The 17,787-nt window shown below is 44.9% G+C and overlaps 1 protein-coding gene across 1 annotated transcript in view; it reads left to right on the forward strand.

Moving 5' to 3' along the window:
- Window positions 1-7,831, forward strand: part of LOC308288891 (potassium channel subfamily K member 2-like) — a gene marked incomplete at its 3' end in the record, with an annotated part of 8,553 nt that extends 722 nt beyond the window's left edge. Inside the window, exons 2-8 of the mRNA XM_080730365.1 lie at window positions 375-483; window positions 769-859; window positions 1,578-1,695; window positions 2,735-2,895; window positions 6,137-6,323; window positions 6,677-6,816; window positions 7,568-7,831. Coding sequence (XP_080586491.1) covers window positions 386-483; window positions 769-859; window positions 1,578-1,695; window positions 2,735-2,895; window positions 6,137-6,323; window positions 6,677-6,816; window positions 7,568-7,831 — 1,059 coding nt within the window. The 5' untranslated portion in view covers window positions 375-385. The remainder of the gene's footprint in view (window positions 1-374; window positions 484-768; window positions 860-1,577; window positions 1,696-2,734; window positions 2,896-6,136; window positions 6,324-6,676; window positions 6,817-7,567) is intronic.
- Window positions 7,832-17,787: the final 9,956 nt, after the last annotated feature.

Consider the following 17,787-nt stretch of genomic DNA (forward strand, 5'->3'; position numbering starts at 1 on the left):
GGAAAGTTGTGAGCTAACTATTAGCTATTTGTGTGTGTGTGTGTGTGTGTGTGTGTGTGTGTGTGTGTGTGTGTGTGTGTGTGTGTGTGTGTGTGTGTGTTCTGGCTACGCCCCCCTCGGTTGAAATTGGATCCGCCGGTCCCATAGCTGGGAATACGAGCCAATCACCGGTCACCATGGCAACGTGGGGCCAATGATAGAGTTATGGGCGGTTTTATTTATTCCCTACGCCCTACCTATGAGTTGGAGTGGATGTAAAGGGGGCGTGAACGGGCTTGGAAGTGGGATGCGGCAATAGGAGGAATGTAATAATAGATACAGACATCAAGTTTGAATTGATCTCAAAGCTGCCTAATTGGGTCGTTTGCAGGTAGTTGCCACGGTGATGAAGTGGAAGACGGTGTCCGCCATTTTCTTTCTGGTGGTGATGTACCTGGTGATGGGAGCGGCTGTCTTTAAGACGCTGGAACAGCCCCATGAGAGGTATACTGTCTGTCTGTCTGTTTGATTGATTGAAGACTTTATTAAAAGTTTGAAAAAGTTTCATGACGGTACAGTTCACTGCACGGTCCAAGGTCAACTAAAGGATACATTTTAGTGGCAGAGCAGTAGAATCAGAACTTTCCCATGTTTGTTCTATATTTGGCTGATACCAGATCTGTCTGTCTGTCTGTCTGTCTGTCTGTCTGTCTGTCTGTCTCAATCTGTGTCTCTCACTCTGTGTGCATGTGCGTGCGCGTGTGTGTGCGCGTGTGTGTGCGTGTGTAGTGCCCAGCGGTTAGCTATTCTGTCTCAGAAGTTGGAGTTCCTGTCCAGACATGGGTGTGTGAACCAGAGTCAGCTGGAGACACTGGTGAAGGTAAGAGATGTATAGCTGATACTGTAGCAAATTACTAGATCAGTGTTTCTCCATTTGTACACTGTCAGAGTTATAGACTTGTATGAGTCCATTTAGACCCCCCCCTAGGAACCCACAGAAGTGGGTTTTTATATCTGTGGACTGAGTGGTAAAAAAACGACTTTCTGGCCTTGACTTTGCCACTCGATTTGCCATTCACTTTGGGGCCTTTTCCACCGGCAAAGAACCGGTTCCAGAACGAGTGCCGGTTCAACTTTCTTGGGAACCTTGGTTCGTTCTTGCGAACCGGCTTGCGTTTCCACCAGATTGAACCGGAGCCAAGGATTTGGCTCTGGAACCACAAAAAACAAGGATTTTGTGGTTCCAGTTCCGAAACCAACTTTTACGGTTCGGAACCAACTCCGGTTCTCGGTGGAAAAGCTCACCTCTGGTTCATCCCATAGGCTGGAGAAAGAACCAGAACCGGTTCTTTGCCGGTGGAAAAGGCCCCTCTATGCATGCACATACCCTCTAACGTTCTAAACTACCCATGTGTCTTTTCTGTTTTCTGTTATTGTGGGGAAGGGTTTTGCTGAAAATAGCAGATCTACAAGCTCACAGTGCGGCACGCCTCACCACAGTAAGGTTGCTGGGGTTTAAGAGGTTCAGAGATACCAGAACTCACTTACACTCACTCTCTCTCTCTCTCTCTCTCTCTCTCTCTCTCTCTCTCTCCCAGCAAGTGGTATCAGCGGTGCGTTCAGGGGTGAACCCTGCGGGTACACTGGCCAATCACAGCAGCATCTGGGATTTAAGCTCCGCCTTCTTCTTCTCTGGGACGGTCATCACCACCATCGGTAACAAACACTGTGTGGGTTTGTGTGTGTGCGTGTGTGTGTGCGCGTGTGTGTGCGTGCGTGCGTGCACGTGTGTGCGTGTCATAGTATGTGTGCTTGTGCGTGCGTGCGTGCGTGCGTACGTGTGCGTGCGTGCGTGAGTGGATGCTAATCAGGGAGAAGGAAAGAGAGAGAACAACAGGTGAGGATGACTGAGGAAGAATGACATCATACTGTAGACCAGTGGTTCTCAACCTGTGGGTCGGGACCCCCACATTATTTTGGGGGGGTCCTCAGATTATTATAGTTTAAAGGAAAATTCCGGATTAGCATTTTTTTCCCCGTTATCTGACGTTATTCCATCCATTAACCATGCACGCTGAACCAGAAGTTTACAGAACGCATTGGAGTCTATATAGTCGGGGGCTTTAGGGATATTTCGCGCTAATCAGTCAAAATTTTGCACTGATGTAGCCCAGGGCATGCTCTAATGATTTAACTAGGGCGCCCGAGTCGGCGACCTTCAGGGTCGCCACAGCGGCCAAATCAATCATTGCAAGCATTTGTTTTGCACAAAAAACATTCCTTGGGCTAAAAATGTCCCCAGAAAACGTGTGAAAAGTGATGAAAAGTGTTGAGTCATCACTTTTCATCACTAAACCATCGTTCTCTGGGGCCATTTGTAGCCCAAGGAATGTTTTTTGTGCAAAACAAATGCTTGCAATGGATTCAGCATCATGACAAACCCCCTGTTAGATCCCTCACATCCTACTTAAATACCCAGGGGAAAAAGAAATCTGGGTATTTTCCTCCTGTATAGAAAGTCGATGGGAGCCCAACTTGATTTGGCCGCTGTGGCGACCCCGAAGGTCGCAGACTCGGGCGCCCTAGCTAAATCATTAGAGCATGCCCTGGGCTACATCTGTGCAAATTTTGGTGCTTTTAGACTAATGAGCACGAAATTAACATGTTATCTGTCTGTCTGTCTGTCTGTCTGTCTGTCTGTCTGTCTGTCTGTCTGTCTGTCTGTCTGCCTGTCTGACTGTCTGCCTGCCTGTAGGTTTTGGGAACACGTCTCCGCACACAGAAGGTGGGAGGATCTTCTGTATCGTTTATGCGTTGCTAGGGATACCTCTGTTTGGCTTCCTGTTGGCCGGGGTGGGCGATCAGCTGGGAACCATCTTCGGTAAAGGCATCGCTAGAGTGGAGAAGATGTTTGTGGTGAGTTGACACACCCAGTGCCCAGGGCGGTGGTGGTGGGCAGTGCTTAAAGGGGAGGACCACCCATTTTCAACATTGAACTGTGTCATTAATATACCTTAGAGGAGCTGTAATATAAAAAATAAAAAAAGAGTCCCAACCTTTTTGTGTTGCCTAGAACTGGAAGATTTATTTGGGGGTTTGTATTGCAAAGTACACCATGATGACATCACACCGGTGTACTTTGCAATACAAACCCCCGAATCAATCCTCCAGTTCTAGGCAACACAGAAGAGGGTGAACTTTTTTTTGTATTTCCACAGAACACCTCTAAGGTATATTAATGACATAGTTCAATATTGAAAATGGGTGGTTTCCCCTTTAAGTGGAAATAGGAAAAAACGTCCCCCCCTTCTGTGTTGCCTAGAACCGGAGAATTGATTTGGGGTTTGTATTGCAAAGTACACCGTGATGATGTCATCATGGTGTAGACTGCCATAGATAATGTAGATTAGCTGCCAAGGCTTTTTCCTTTTTGAAGCGGTGAAAACCGCTTCCAATGAGTGGCTTTGTGTGTATCACGCCCATATATGGTGATTTTAGTCCAGAATGAACAGGCTTTTTAAAAAAACAGAATGTCCGTTTAATTACCATATATGGTGATCTCAGTCCAGAATGAACAGGGTTTTTCAAAAACACAATGTATGTCACCTCATGTCCATATATGGTCACTCCAGGCCAGAATGAACAGGTTTTTCCTGTCCCGTACGTGCAAAATATCAGTCCAGAATGAATAGGCTTTTTCAAAAAGCAAAATGTGTGTCCCATGTCCATATATGGTCATTTCAGTTCAGAATGAATAGGCTGTATCTGTCCTGTACGTCCAGAATATGTGTGCGTTGTCCCTCCCAGTCAGATGAATGGATACTTTGAGGTTTGATCAAGCTTCACATGATAATTTGGCCTTCAGGTTTTATCTGTCTTGTACATGCAATAGGTCTCACCTATTGCAGCAATGACAAATAGCCGCATAAGAGCAAAAGCAAAGGCACAATAAGAATATACAGATGCTAACAGAATGGTAAAAAGGAGCATTAAGGCAGACAAGAGTAAATACATTGAAAATCTAGCAGAAGTTGAAAAATTATAGAGGGATGCAGTTGACAAACAACTAATAGACCAGCAAGCAGGATTTTTTATATATTTTTTTAAAACCTATTATACCAGCTGTCATACCGGCTCTCCAGACAATTCTATACTAAGATTCACCGCTTCACTTCGAACCGAGGTTTGATTTTTCCTATTGCATTTACCAGATTTTCGGTGGCCCGGCCTATAGCTTCATCTCTATAGCTTCCTCTAGGCTAAGGTGCAGGCCGTCTTGTATACAGACACTTCTTTGAACTCTTTGGAGTTATCACTGAGATGTAACATGGATGGAATGACACAGGACCGCCTGTTGCTGTTTTCCTCTTTTGCCTTTTCCCCTAGTGAAGGTTTTTAGTGTTAGTCATGGCCGCCAGTTCCCACCTGATGTCATGGGGGAGTTCTGACTGCTCCAGGTTGTACTGAATAACTGCTAGCTTGCATAACGTCTTGAGACTAGGACTCAAGTCTACGATGTACAGGTTTTCTCCTCCAAAGAGGATGATACGTTCTCCCACCATGCAACAGCACATCCAAGCCATCTCTAAACTCGGGCCTGTTCCCTTGGCCTCAACCTTCATCCAGCAGAAGGTATCTGGACTGTATTTCCACAGATCCTGGCGAGTAGTGGCCACCACAAATGTACAGCTCTCCATTGTAGGCAAAGGCTGAATGACCCAGGCCTCGTTCTGGAAGAAGCTGTGCAGAAGGTGTGCTCAGCCAGCAGTTGGTCTCTGTGTCAAACACTCTGGTCTTATTGTTGCACTGATTTGGTCCCCTCGTCCCCCAAATACAAACATATTTGTCCCGATGATGGTGGCAAAGTGACTTGATGAAACAGGTGGTAGAGTGCCTCTGGTTGTAATTATAGACCAGAACATTGTGGTGGTGTCCAATTTGTAGATGTCATTCTGTCTATACATTGTGTTGTTGTGTCCTCAGTGGATATACATGACCTTCCCCAGGACACAGGCTGAGTGACTACCCCTCCCCTGTGGAACTGTACCGGAAACCCTGGAATTGAACCATGTGTGGGTGTCGATATCAAATGCATAAAGCCTGTTGCAGCATTCCCATGTGTCCAGCTGTCCTCCCCAGATGTAGCTGATATCTTCTATCAACACAGCTGTGTGGCCGATGCGCTTCAAGGGAAACTCAAGGGGATGCTCTCCTCTTCCTTTTGTCACTGGAGGCAATGCCATCCAGCGTAAAGACACTGTGTTGAAGATGTACACCTCCATCCGATCGCTGTCATTCGCTCTGTTGTGCCCTCCAAAGGAGTACAGCTTGTGGTCCACGGCAACAGCAGCATGCCCAGATATAGAGTATGCATATGGTGTTCCGTTGAGTTGAACAGTCCAGTGAAACATTTCGCACTCCTGCAGTAAAGAGAATTAATCGACTGTCGTTCCCGTAAAAGAATGCCGTTCCTTTGTGTGTAGGAATCATTTAAAACTTTCCACAAACCTCATGGAAAGTTTAGCCAATCAGTGAAGCCGATGCCTATTGCTCTCCCAGACATGGTATTTGCTATCCCATATATGGTAAATGTAGAGTTACCTGATCCCCGTACAAGATTTGAGATCTTTCAAAAAAAAATCTAAAATCATCTCATTTGTTTTTTCTTCTATATAGCAGATCTACTGCTACAAACATGGCACATTGTGATGTGTTGAGAGCTTGTAGATTGGAAAGACAATTTGAATTTTTAGCGATTCCTTTTGCCCTGGATCTTTCTCATTCTTGACAGTTCGTTTATGTGCCTGGTTGTTCGTGGAAAGAAGCTTTTCACAAGATCTGGTGGGCATGCAGGATCTTTCCCACCCGCACCATCTGGGTGGATTCCACCCACTTTGAGAACCAACGCCCTATAGGTCATGTTAGTGCTAGTTAAATGTCCAGTGGTGCAGTGGCGTCACACGCATTACCAAAGCGTATACTTTCGAGTAGGAGCGCACGAACACACGCACATGCATCGATCAAACACAACCCACGCCTCTAAACAAAGCTGGTGTCAACAGTGTATATTAACATAGAAATGACCCTGAATGCATGCATAATCAATGGTCCGCTGTGTGACTATTGTTCCTTCTCTATTTGTCTCCGTCCCACCCAGCATTGGGACATCAGCCAGACAAAGATCCGCGTCATCTCGACGCTGCTGTTCGTGCTGTTTGGCTGTCTGCTGTTCGTGGCGCTGCCAGCGGCCATCTTTAAACACATCGAGCGCTGGACGGCGCTGGAGTCACTCTACTTTGTGGTCATAACGCTCACCACCATCGGCTTTGGAGACTTCGTCGCAGGTATACCGCACGAACATGTGCATGTCCACCGACCCCACGCACACATAGACATGCACGCACACTCACATAAACCTAGACAACAAACACATACATACAGCATTTTAAACTTAAACACCATTTATGGTTAAGAAAACCATTAACAGAAAACAGAAAATACACTAGTATGGAGCCCTGAGGGACTCCGGCCTCAACCATACCATGGTGGTTAAACGTTCACCCCAGCTTGATCAATTCAACTCCCCCCCCCAAAATACTTCAACTTGTTGTGGAGCCAGAAATGTCACATCTGGTTCCATCCATTTAGATTGATTATCTCTAAACCTCTTTTTGCTTGCTTGTTTATTTACCTCCAGGAGGCTCAGAGATAGAATATCTGGACTACTACAAACCTCTGGTGTGGTTCTGGATTCTGGTGGGTCTGGCATACTTTGCCGCAATCCTCAGCATGATAGGAGACTGGCTGAGAGTCATCTCCCGGAGAACGAAGGAAGAGGTACCATGTCCTTCTGTCTGTCTGTCTGTCTGTCTGTCTGTCTGTCTGTCTGTCTGTCTGTCTGTCTGATACCTTCGTGTCCCCATGTTCGCCTTCAACCTCCGGTTAACTTCATTCCAATGATAAAAATATGTTGTGTAATCTAATGAAATGTCTTCCAATCCAAAACGATCGATCAAATCTCAGACTGTGCTACTCTGTAAACTGTGTGTGTGTGTGTGTGTGTGTGTGTGTGTGTGTGTGTGTGTGTGAGAGAGAGAGAGAGAGAAAGAGAGAGAGAGAGAGAGAGGCACAGCATGTGCTATGAGCTTGTAGATAAGCTATTTTTGAAAAATAATGAAAATGTTCATGATTTGTCAAAAAATAGCAGATGTTAAAGTAAATCGACTGACTTTGTGACTTGGCAACGTTTGGCATGGCGACTCACTTGCCTAAGCTCGTTCGGCAGTGCCTCTCGTGGCTCAGGTGCCCTTCAGGTGCCCTTTCAATCCGACTAATTTTCCAATCATACCGTATGGCGTAGCATCGTCGTTGTTGGGTGAAAACATTTAAAAAATGATTCAAACTAGCGAGAACAGCCGATCTACAAGCACACAACGCCTCACTCCACAGGCGTTTTCAGATGGGGGTGCGGCCAAATAATTATCGATTTCAGGATCCTTGACATGAACTGTCAACTGAACTACTGGTCCATACCAATCCAATCCATTCATCTCTCGTCCTCCCCCCCCCCCCCCCCTCCCCCGCGCAGGTGGGAGAGATCCGCGCCCACGCGGCGGAGTGGACCGCCAACGTGTCGGCAGAGTTCAAGGAGACGCGGCGGCGCGTCAGCATCGAGATCTACGACAAGTTCCAGCGGGCCGCGTCCATCAAGCGCAAGCTGTCCACGGACCTGGGCCTCAGCCCCGGGGCCGAGCTGGGCCTGGGCCCCCGCAGGAACGTCTCCATCAACTTCACCGACGAGCGGGACGGCCAGATGATGGACAGGGAGGCGGGCCTGACCAGCGGATCCTGAGAGCGGAGCAGGAGGACGTGTCTATGGATCTCTCATCTTCGTTCTTTTTTTGGCCACCGGCCAAACGACAAACTAAATTAAAACACAGACGCTAAAGTGATCATTTATATAGCAGCGGTACTGAGAGAGAGTTATAGTGAGAGAGAGAGAGTGCATTTGAGTGTGTTTATGAGCTAAATGTTGAGCTCAGTGAATGTAATCTGAGTCTTGCAATGCAGGATTCAGAACACACACGAAACAACACGTTTGTGCAGGGAGCGAAACTTGCAACTGTTATTATAGGCTACTTCTGCAAACTGATGAATTAATTAACTGACTGAATAGACAATTAGCTTGTGTCAAAATAGAAACGCTAGAGGATGTTGGCCAACTTGGAAAGTGACGCCTGGGGACTTGACAAAGTATTTGATGAGTTGCGACTTGCCAATGTGTGGCCTGAGACTAATTGGTGCTATAGTAGCCCTGACTCAAAAGGAGAACCTACAAGGACTTCAGTTGTTGCTGGGATGAAAACTGTGACGTGTATGGAACTCTTCTGAAGACCTAATGGCTTCATATCTGCTCAGCGTTGCTCCACCTTCTAAGATGGGAGGAGGTTGGAATAAAAGGAGGCTGCCTTATGGAAAGTGACCTGCAGTTCTATGACAGCTCCAACACTCATATACGCAGGCCTTTAGGAAATATGTACAGCATGTTCATTTACAACTCTGCAGAAGCTTGCCAAAAAGTGACCAGATCGACTACTTTTAATATTTTTGAGAGGTGCTCCTGGAAGGAGCTAAGCTCCAACACCTGGCTTTGTCCGGTACAAAGCGTCCCGAAGTGTGGCCTATCTGGCCTACATCTTGGCACAAAGCGCTTAAAGTTTGTTGTATGCCCACGTCGCCCAGAGTCACAATGGCCAAGCTTTGCGGGACGCTTAACTAAAATGTACTCATAAATAGCATTGCTCACTTCACACTAGGTGTTAAATGTTTGCCTAAAAGTAACTATTTTAAATAGTTTATTTTCTCAAAACTATAATAATAAAAATTATTCGAATTATTAGAAAAGTAATATCCTACCAAAGGAATAGTAAACAGGAGGAAAATGTAATAACGATGACTGTAAAACGGTGATCCTGGAGGTGCCATTGAATTAATAGTAAAATACATTTTAGAACCCACAGATTTGTTAGGGATTTCTGTTACTTAAAAACAGTATTAGTGGAATTTATCGAATTTTACTTTATTGAGAAATTTAAAAAGCATTAGGTTAATGTACAATTCATGTATAATTTGAGGTGGGGATACAGACAATTTAAACACAAAAGAGAACGAGCACACACACACACACACACACACACACACACACACACACACACACACACACACACACACACACACACACACGGCACGAGTGCCAGCCTTCGAAAATGCACTTTGACTTAACAGCCTTTTGAACGTACAACAACATGCTAGCTAAGGATGACCAAAGATATGAGCATTCCATCCCTTAAAAGCGTTTTAAGTTGTTGTCCTCTGCCACCACTATAAATACAACTTGTTACACGTTTTAGCACAACGCTTTGTCTTTTATTTTACTCTCTGAGAGGATCCAACCCCTTATTTTATGCTAGAATGTTATTAATGTCATTAACACAATATCTCACTCATATACTTCACACATGTATACAGTACACTAAGCCGACTCCTGTACAAAAAAACAATACACATTTTTCTTCCCCATAAGCAGACAGTTTGATATTAAATAGGCATAGCGGGATAAAGCTCCTGCCCAGCACGGGATTTGAATCCTCCGTGGTGCGTCCAACTTGACAATGTGCTCCTGTGAAACACAATGGGCCCTGGTTTAGCTAGGACCCCCATGAATGTTCTTCATAGGGGGAGGGCGTTTAACCTATTTAGACTGGGAAGTGGGAACACATTATTACGCAACATTTTGTGCTTTAACTATTGAAAAATAGCAGCTATACTAAGCTCACTCTGTGCTTTAACTATTGAAAATAGCAGCTATACAAGTGCACTCGGTGCCACGCTGCAAGCTTGTAGATCTGCTATTTTTGAAAAATCGTGAAAATTTGTGCAAGTCTTTGAATATTTCAAGTCCTTCTAAGTTTTTTTTGAAAAACCTATGTTTCTATGTCAGTGGAGCTCAAACTTTTTCCTGTGAAGGACCCCCAAAATGATAAATATTTGGCCACGGACCCCCATCTCAAAATATTTAGTTCCAGGGACACCCCCAGAAGCAAAATTTGAGTACAAATGTTCACTTATTTTCAAGACTTTTCAAAAATAGCAAATCTACAGTACAAGCTTGCAGCGTGGCACTCGGTGCCACGCTGTGAGCTTGTATATCTGCTATTTTTCATTATAAAATATTGTGTATTGGCAACAGAAAGGCAAATATACTGTAGGTCTTAAAGGAGAATTCCAGACGGCTGCTTTTCTTACGGTGAACGACCGGTACATTTCTTTTTCAATCTCGAGTCCTCTGCAGTTCCAACCGCGAGAGGTGGGATTTTACACTAAATCGCTAATTTGTATCGCTTGACAATTCCTTTTATTGTTTACATCTGTACTTCAGAGATATTTATCCCCAGAGTTTTGTCAATAATGGGCTGCTGAAAAAGGCCCCCGCTAGATCCCACCCCTTCCGGGCAGAGCTACCATGCACTGGAAATTGTCTTTTTTCTCTTCTACGACTGGTTAACGGATGGAATAACCAGATATGGTAAGAAGAGCACTCGCCCGGAATTCTCCTTTAACTGTAACACAGTAACGCCATCATTTTGGAAATGGTAACCAAGTAACCAAGTACTCTAATTGCAAAACTAACGCGTTAGGTTACTCCTTTACCCAAAATAATATTCCGATTACAGTAACGACGTTACTTGTAACACGTTAGCGTAGCGTACTCACAGCTTCTGCCTGATGGCCTCAAAAGTCTAGTATCTCCCCCAGTCCATAGGGATATCCCTTTGGTCTGATGGTTAAGATGTTAGACTTTCACGTGGGAGACCCGGGTTTGAATCTGTTACATTAGCGTTACCTCCAACACTGCCCATGTCCGACTGTATGGGTTATCAGTGACAGAGACATGCATGTGTGCGCGCGTGGGCAATTGGAAAACTGCCACAATGCCAATGAAATCCTCCCACTGTTGTCCTCCCACTAGCAAGCTGCAATGCTATGTATAGTATCTGGATATGTTCACAATAGGTTGCTCAAATGGATTAAAACTAGTTATCATATCATGAAACACAAGCTTTGATAAATAAATTAAATAAAAGGCATAGGATCAGATAATAATTAGACATGAAAATGCAATAATTGATTGTGCTAACGATAATACTGAAAACATATTTAGGAATTCAGTAGAACGATTCTTTCAGAGTTGGGTTTATCAGTTGTCGGACAGCTCTGTCAACAGAGAGTCGTTGTACAAAGTCCTTTGGATATAGCATGACATTCTTTAACCATTTTTTTCAGTTTTTGGCAATGTGTTGACATATCACTCTAATCGTCTCTGTTGGGTGAAAACGTTATATGTCCAAAACTTTTACTTTTCAGGATTCAAATTCAGAAATAGCAGATCTACAAGCTCAAAGCTATCTCTTGATGCTTTTGTGTGACGCTGTAGGATGATCAAGGGCGTTAATTTACTAAAAAGAGACCACAACAAGTTAGAATATGGAGGTTTCTGCCTGACACATGGTACAGTATTAACATGCTCTCTGCACCACATCGGTGGTTCTCAAAGTGGGGTCCAGGGAACCCCAGGGGCCCCTGGGGGGGTTCCAGGGGGTCCCCAGCTAAATGGTGCCCACTGCTATGCCCTATATACCGTAGCTGAGCATATCAGTTTAACCATGCACTTTAACCCTATTTTGGCTAATTGGAAATAGAAGATCTACAAGCTAGGGTATAAACACGACGATGGGCATCCGTGTCTATAATTTAGCCGAGGACACCTTGAAACTACCTGAAGGACCCCTGGGGGTCCCCGGACCCCACTTTGAGAAACAATGATTTAGATGTCTTCCCTGAAGTGAAAATGATTGAGAACCACCAATCTACATGGCACAGTAACTTTTGCACAGTATTAACATAGAATGGAAATGGAAAATATATTTTGGACTGTCTTTGCCTTCTCTCTCTCTCTCTCTGTCTGTCTGTCTGTCTGTCTGTCTCTCTCTCTCTCTCTGTATGTTACCTGGGACCTTTTTTTAACAGCAGTGTTAAATATGAAGTTGTTATTAAAGTCGGTGTAAGTGAGATTTTCTGAGAAAGAGAAAAGGTTATCGTTAAAAGGTTCAAGCTCTATATTCTGATGGTAATCATTGCTAGTGTCAGGATATCAACTTCATCCAATCAGGAGAAAGAACCTCTTCAATGTTATAGTTTTCCGGTTCCATTTTTGTCAGCTTTTCTTTTCATCTTTTTTCCCCATCACTTCTAATTTCATTTGTTTATCCTGTATGAGTCTCTCTTCTGATTGGTTGGAAATGGTATCCCAACATATTTATTTTTGCAGTGCTCCTGGAAGGAGCTAAGCTCCAACATCAGGCTTTGTCCAAAGTTTGTTGTACGCCCAGGGTCACCTTGGCTTCGTGGGACGCGAAGTTTGGCCTACATCTTTGCGCAAAGCGCCCAAAGTTTGTTGTATGCCCAGGATCACATTGGCCAAGCTTTGCGGGACGCTTAATGAAATGAACTCGCAAATAGCAGTGCTCACTTTTTTGTTTATTAAGAGTTGAAACCTGTTTCTGAATAAAACACTCAGTTCAACACTTACTTTCTCAAAGAACATCACTTAGGCCTACAGTACTTTGAAATATACAACTGATTGGCTTTCTGCTAATTATGTGCCAAACGTGTCAATACTTTTCATGACTTTAATCATGAAGTTGTGCATTTTTGTGTTTGATTTTACCACAGTACAGCTGTGCACAGGAATACAATGTAACAGCAAGTCTGTAAAACGAATCGAAACGCAAATGTAATTCCTTTTTATACTGAATATCTAATTACTTGAAAATAATTACATTCTTGTTCCAGTGTCTTTATTAGTGTGCCTGCCGGAAGCAAGCGCACTCATGTTCACTCACTTTAAACTACTTCCCCATACCAACAGTTTTATAATGGGATTCAATGGGGATTTTTCATTGATTTGCACCTATTTTTAGTCTTTCAAACTTTCTCAAAGAAATGTCATTCAAACTCTAAAACGTTCCATTAGCTTTTGAATTGTTACTGTAAAGAATACTGTATATTTCAAAATAGTAGCCGGGTACCTAATAGTACATTAATAATAATACATTTAGCAAATAGCCGGCTGGTTCTTTTAAACGCCTGGTACTATTTGGAAATATACAGAACAAAATGCTTTTCGTTTTTAGAAAGGTGTGGAATGAAAATATCTAATCAAATAAAAATAAAAAAATAGGACAAACAATTATAATGACATTTTTATGATGGTGAAATTCCACTTTGTCCATAAAACTCACACATGACATAATTGACTTTTGGGAAACCTAAACAGGTCCCTGCAGCCTGCGCGTTGCCCACTCCCACTGACTGGCCTCCACAATGGTTTGCTTAGATAGTGTTGCTGGGCAGAGAATGGGCCAGTTCATGCATACAGCGGAGGTCTGACCACGTGTGCACACACACACACACACACACACACACACACACACACACACACGCACGCACGCACGCACGCACGCACGCACGCACGCACGCACACACGCACACACACACACACACACACGCACAGGTACAGTATTCACACGGGACACAGACTCTCTCCCACACTGCTAGACAGTGACAGAGTCTCCCATTTGGTGCATGGTGGTTTGTGTGTGCCAATGATAACAGAGCTCGGTGGGACCCATCTCCTCACTTCCCGTGTCTCCAGACTAAAGTTGCTTCTGGCACGGCGGTGGCTTCCGCTCAAACTGGACGCTCTGTGCATGCCTGCCACGGGACCCCCGTTTCCCACACGCCAGTGTGTCCCCACTGCCCTGCCCTGCCCTGCCCTGCCACACACACACACACACACACACACACACACACACACACACACACACACACACACACACACACACACACACACAGAAAAACGTGAGCGTCGACATGATCGTGCATGATGCCAGCCCGGCCTGTCGGGGATCAAATCTGGCAGTTGGACACTCAAACACTCCTCAGCCCTGTTTTATATTTCAGCTATTTGAAACGATGGATGGACGGATGGATGGATGGGCAGGCAGACAGACGAACACAGACAGACAGACAGGCAGGCAGGCAGACAAACACAGACAGACAGACAGGCAGGCAGGCAGGCAGGCAGGCAGGCAGGCAGGCAGGCAGGCAGACAGACAGACAGACAGACAGACAGACAGACAGACAGACAGACAGACAGTCAATAGGGGGGCTCACTGTAGTTTAGCATGGGGACTGTCTCACTGTAGTTTAGCATGGGGACTGTCTCACTGTAGTTTAGCATGGGGACTGTCTCACTGACTGTAGTTTAGCATGGGGACTGTCTCACTGTAGTTTAATTAGCATGGGGACTGTCTCACTGTAGTTTAGCATGGGGACTGTCTCACTGTAGTTTAGCATGGGGACTGTCTCACTGTAGTTTAGCATGGGGACTGTCTCACTGTAGTTTAATTAGCATGGGGACTGTCTCACTGTAGTTTAGCATGGGGACTGTCTCACTGTAGTTTAGCATGGGGACTGTCTCACTGTAGTTTAGCATGGGGACTGTCTCACTGTAGTTTAGCATGCGGGGACTGTCTCACTGTAGTTTAGCATGGGGACTGTCTCACTGTAGTTTAGCATGGGGACTGTCTCACTGTAGTTTAATTAGCATGGGGACTGTCTCACTGTAGTTTGGCATGGGGACTGTCTCACTGTAGTTTAGCATGGGGACGGTCTCACTGTAGTTTAGCATGGGGACTGTCTCACTGTAGTTTAGCATGGGGACTGTCTCACTGTAGTTTAGCATGGGGACTGTCTCACTGTAGTTTAGCATGGGGACTGTCTCACTGTAGTTTAGCATGGGGACTGTCTCACTGTAGTTTAGCATGAGGACTGTCTCACTGTAGTTTAGCATGGGGACTGTCTCACTGTAGTTTAGCATGGGGACTGTCTCACTGTAGTTTAGCATGGGGACTGTCTCACTGTAGTTTAGCATGGGGACTGTCTCACTGTAGTTTAGCATGGGGACTGTCTCACTGTAGTTTAGCATGGGGACTGTCTCACTGTAGTTTAGCATGAGGACTGTCTCACTGTAGTTTAGCATGGGGACTGTCTCACTGTAGTTTAGCATGGGGACTGTCTCACTGTAGTTTAGCATGGGGACTGTCTCACTGTAGTTTAGCATGGGGACTGTCTCACTGTAGTTTAGCATGGGGACTGTCTCACTGTAGTTTAGCATGGGGACTGTCTCACTGTAGTTTAGCATGGGGACTGTCTCACTGTAGTTTAGCATGGAGACTGTCTCACTGTAGTTTAGCATGGGGACTGTCTCACTGTAGTTTAGCATGGGGACTGTCTCACTGTAGTTTAGCATGGGGACTGTCTCACTGTAGTTTAGCATGGGGACTGTCTCACTGTAGTTTAGCATGGGGACTGTCTCACTGTAGTTTAGCATGAGGACTGTCTCACTGTAGTTTAGCATGGGGACTGTCTCACTGTAGTTTAGCATGGGGACTGTCTCACTGTAGTTTAGCATGGGGACTGTCTCACTGTAGTTTAGCATGAGGACTGTCTCACTGTAGTTTAGCATGGGGACTGTCTCACTGTAGTTTAGCATGGGGACTGTCTCACTGTAGTTTAGCATGGGGACTGTCTCACTGTAGTTTAGCATGGGGACTGTCTCACTGTAGTTTAGCATGGGGACTGTCTCACTGTAGTTTAGCATGGGGACTGTCTCACTGTAGTTTAGCATGGGGACTGTCTCACTGTAGTTTAGCATGGGGACTGTCTCACTGTAGTTTAGCATGGGGACTGTCTCGCATTGTAGTTCAGCTATCGGGACTACCTGTCGCTGTTGCTGGAGTGCTGTTATTTACAACCTGGTGTTGCCGTTGTTTCAGCACCACAGGCCTGCACGTACACACACACACATATACTGTGTTGTTTCACATGCACTAGGCCTGTGTGTCTGTCTGACTGTCTGTCACACTGGGCCTGGGGCCAATTCTGATATCTTCACAAATTGGTACCACCCAAGGTGACCGTACATTTTTGACTTCCGTCTCTAGTTTACGTTTTGGTATGATAACCCTTTCTGAGACCCAGCTTAATTGATGTTATCAGCCGCTAGAGTCGGTCTCCCATCGTCTTTCTATACAGGAGGAAAATACCCAGAAAACATTTTTTTTCTGGGTATTTAAGTAGGATGTGAGGGGTCTAACTAGGGGTTTGTCATGATGCTGAATCCATTGCAAGCATTTGGTTTGCACAAAAAACATTCCTTGGGCAACAAATGGCCCCAGAAAACGATGGTTTAGTGATGAAAAGTGATGAGTCATGACTTTTCATCAGTTTTGTGGGCGTTTTCTGGGGCCATTTGTAGCCCCATGAATGTTTTTGTGCAAAACAATTGCTTGCAATGGATTCAGCATCATGACAAGCCCCTAGTTAGACTCCTCACATCCTACTTAAATACCCAGAAAAAAAATGTTTTCTGGATATATTCCTCCTGTATAGAAAGTCAATGGGAGACCGACTCTAGCAGCTGATAACATCAAAGCTGGGTCTCAGAAAGGGTTATCATACCAATATGTAAACTAGAGACATGTAGGAAGTCAAAAATGTAAAAAATGTACGGTCACCTTGTGGTACCAATTTGTGAAGATATCAGAATTGGCCCCAGGCCTATCTAGCATCATCTCCCATCCCACATCAAAGGCCATTGACCTTGACTGGGCCTGAGCCTGACTACGACCGGATTACAGATAAGCGGTTGAAGATGGATGCAGGGACGTGTAGAGAATGTTAGAGAGGCAGGGTCTGAAATTCCTAAAAGGGCCTTTTGGTGAAAATATTGAAAATAGCAGACCTCCAAGCTCACAACGCATCGCAGCACGACACGTTGTGAGCTTGGAGGTCGGCTATTTTTGGCGTTTGATACCACACTGAACTAGCATAATCAAGTCAATACAATGTGGCGTAACAGCATGGATTTCTATACACAGAGAGGGCAATTCTTTCAACATAAGATACTGCATTCAAGTTCAGGAGAGTTTGGACAAGGCATTCTCTTGAATGCTGCCTTTAGGTATGGCATGGAAAGAGGGCATTTGCATTTCTTTCACCATAGTAAAAACTGCATTCATGGTCTGGAGCCCCTGATAAAAGGGCAGGGGCTCAAGCCCCCTTTGATGTCTGTGTGTGCACGTGCCTGGATGGATGGACCTGGAGACTTGATCAAAATAAGAACATTATAATGATGTGTAAAAAAAGAAACATTAAAATTTGCCTTGGACACATTTGTCCATGTACAGACTTATTGATGACCCCTAGTGGTGGAGGGACCCCCTGCTTCATCTCTCTCTCTCCAAGCTAACCTTGAGCTGAAAAAACAAAACTTTGAAGATCCCTGGTATATAGCAGTGGTTCTCAACCTTTTCAGGCCGCAACCCCCCAAATAATCATATTTTAACTGGGGACCTCCCCCCACCCTGACGAGCACTAAGAGTTGAGGAATTACATTTTGTATGACACGGTTCTATTGTGAAAATAGCCAATCTACTCGGCTATTTTCAAAATATCTGCCTCTAATATTTGACAATTTGGCCAATGTTTAATTGTCATTTTAGACGTATTAAACTAGGGATGTCAAACATACGGCCCGCGGGCCGGATCCGGCCCGCGAGGTGATTCAATCCGGCCCCAGGCTTGTAGAGCACATATTTCTGAGCATTTAGGAAAAAAAAGTAA

This window comes from Nannobrachium achirus, assembly GCF_963921795.1.
Source record: "Nannobrachium achirus genome assembly, chromosome: 7".
NCBI lineage: Eukaryota > Metazoa > Chordata > Actinopteri > Myctophiformes > Myctophidae > Nannobrachium > Nannobrachium achirus.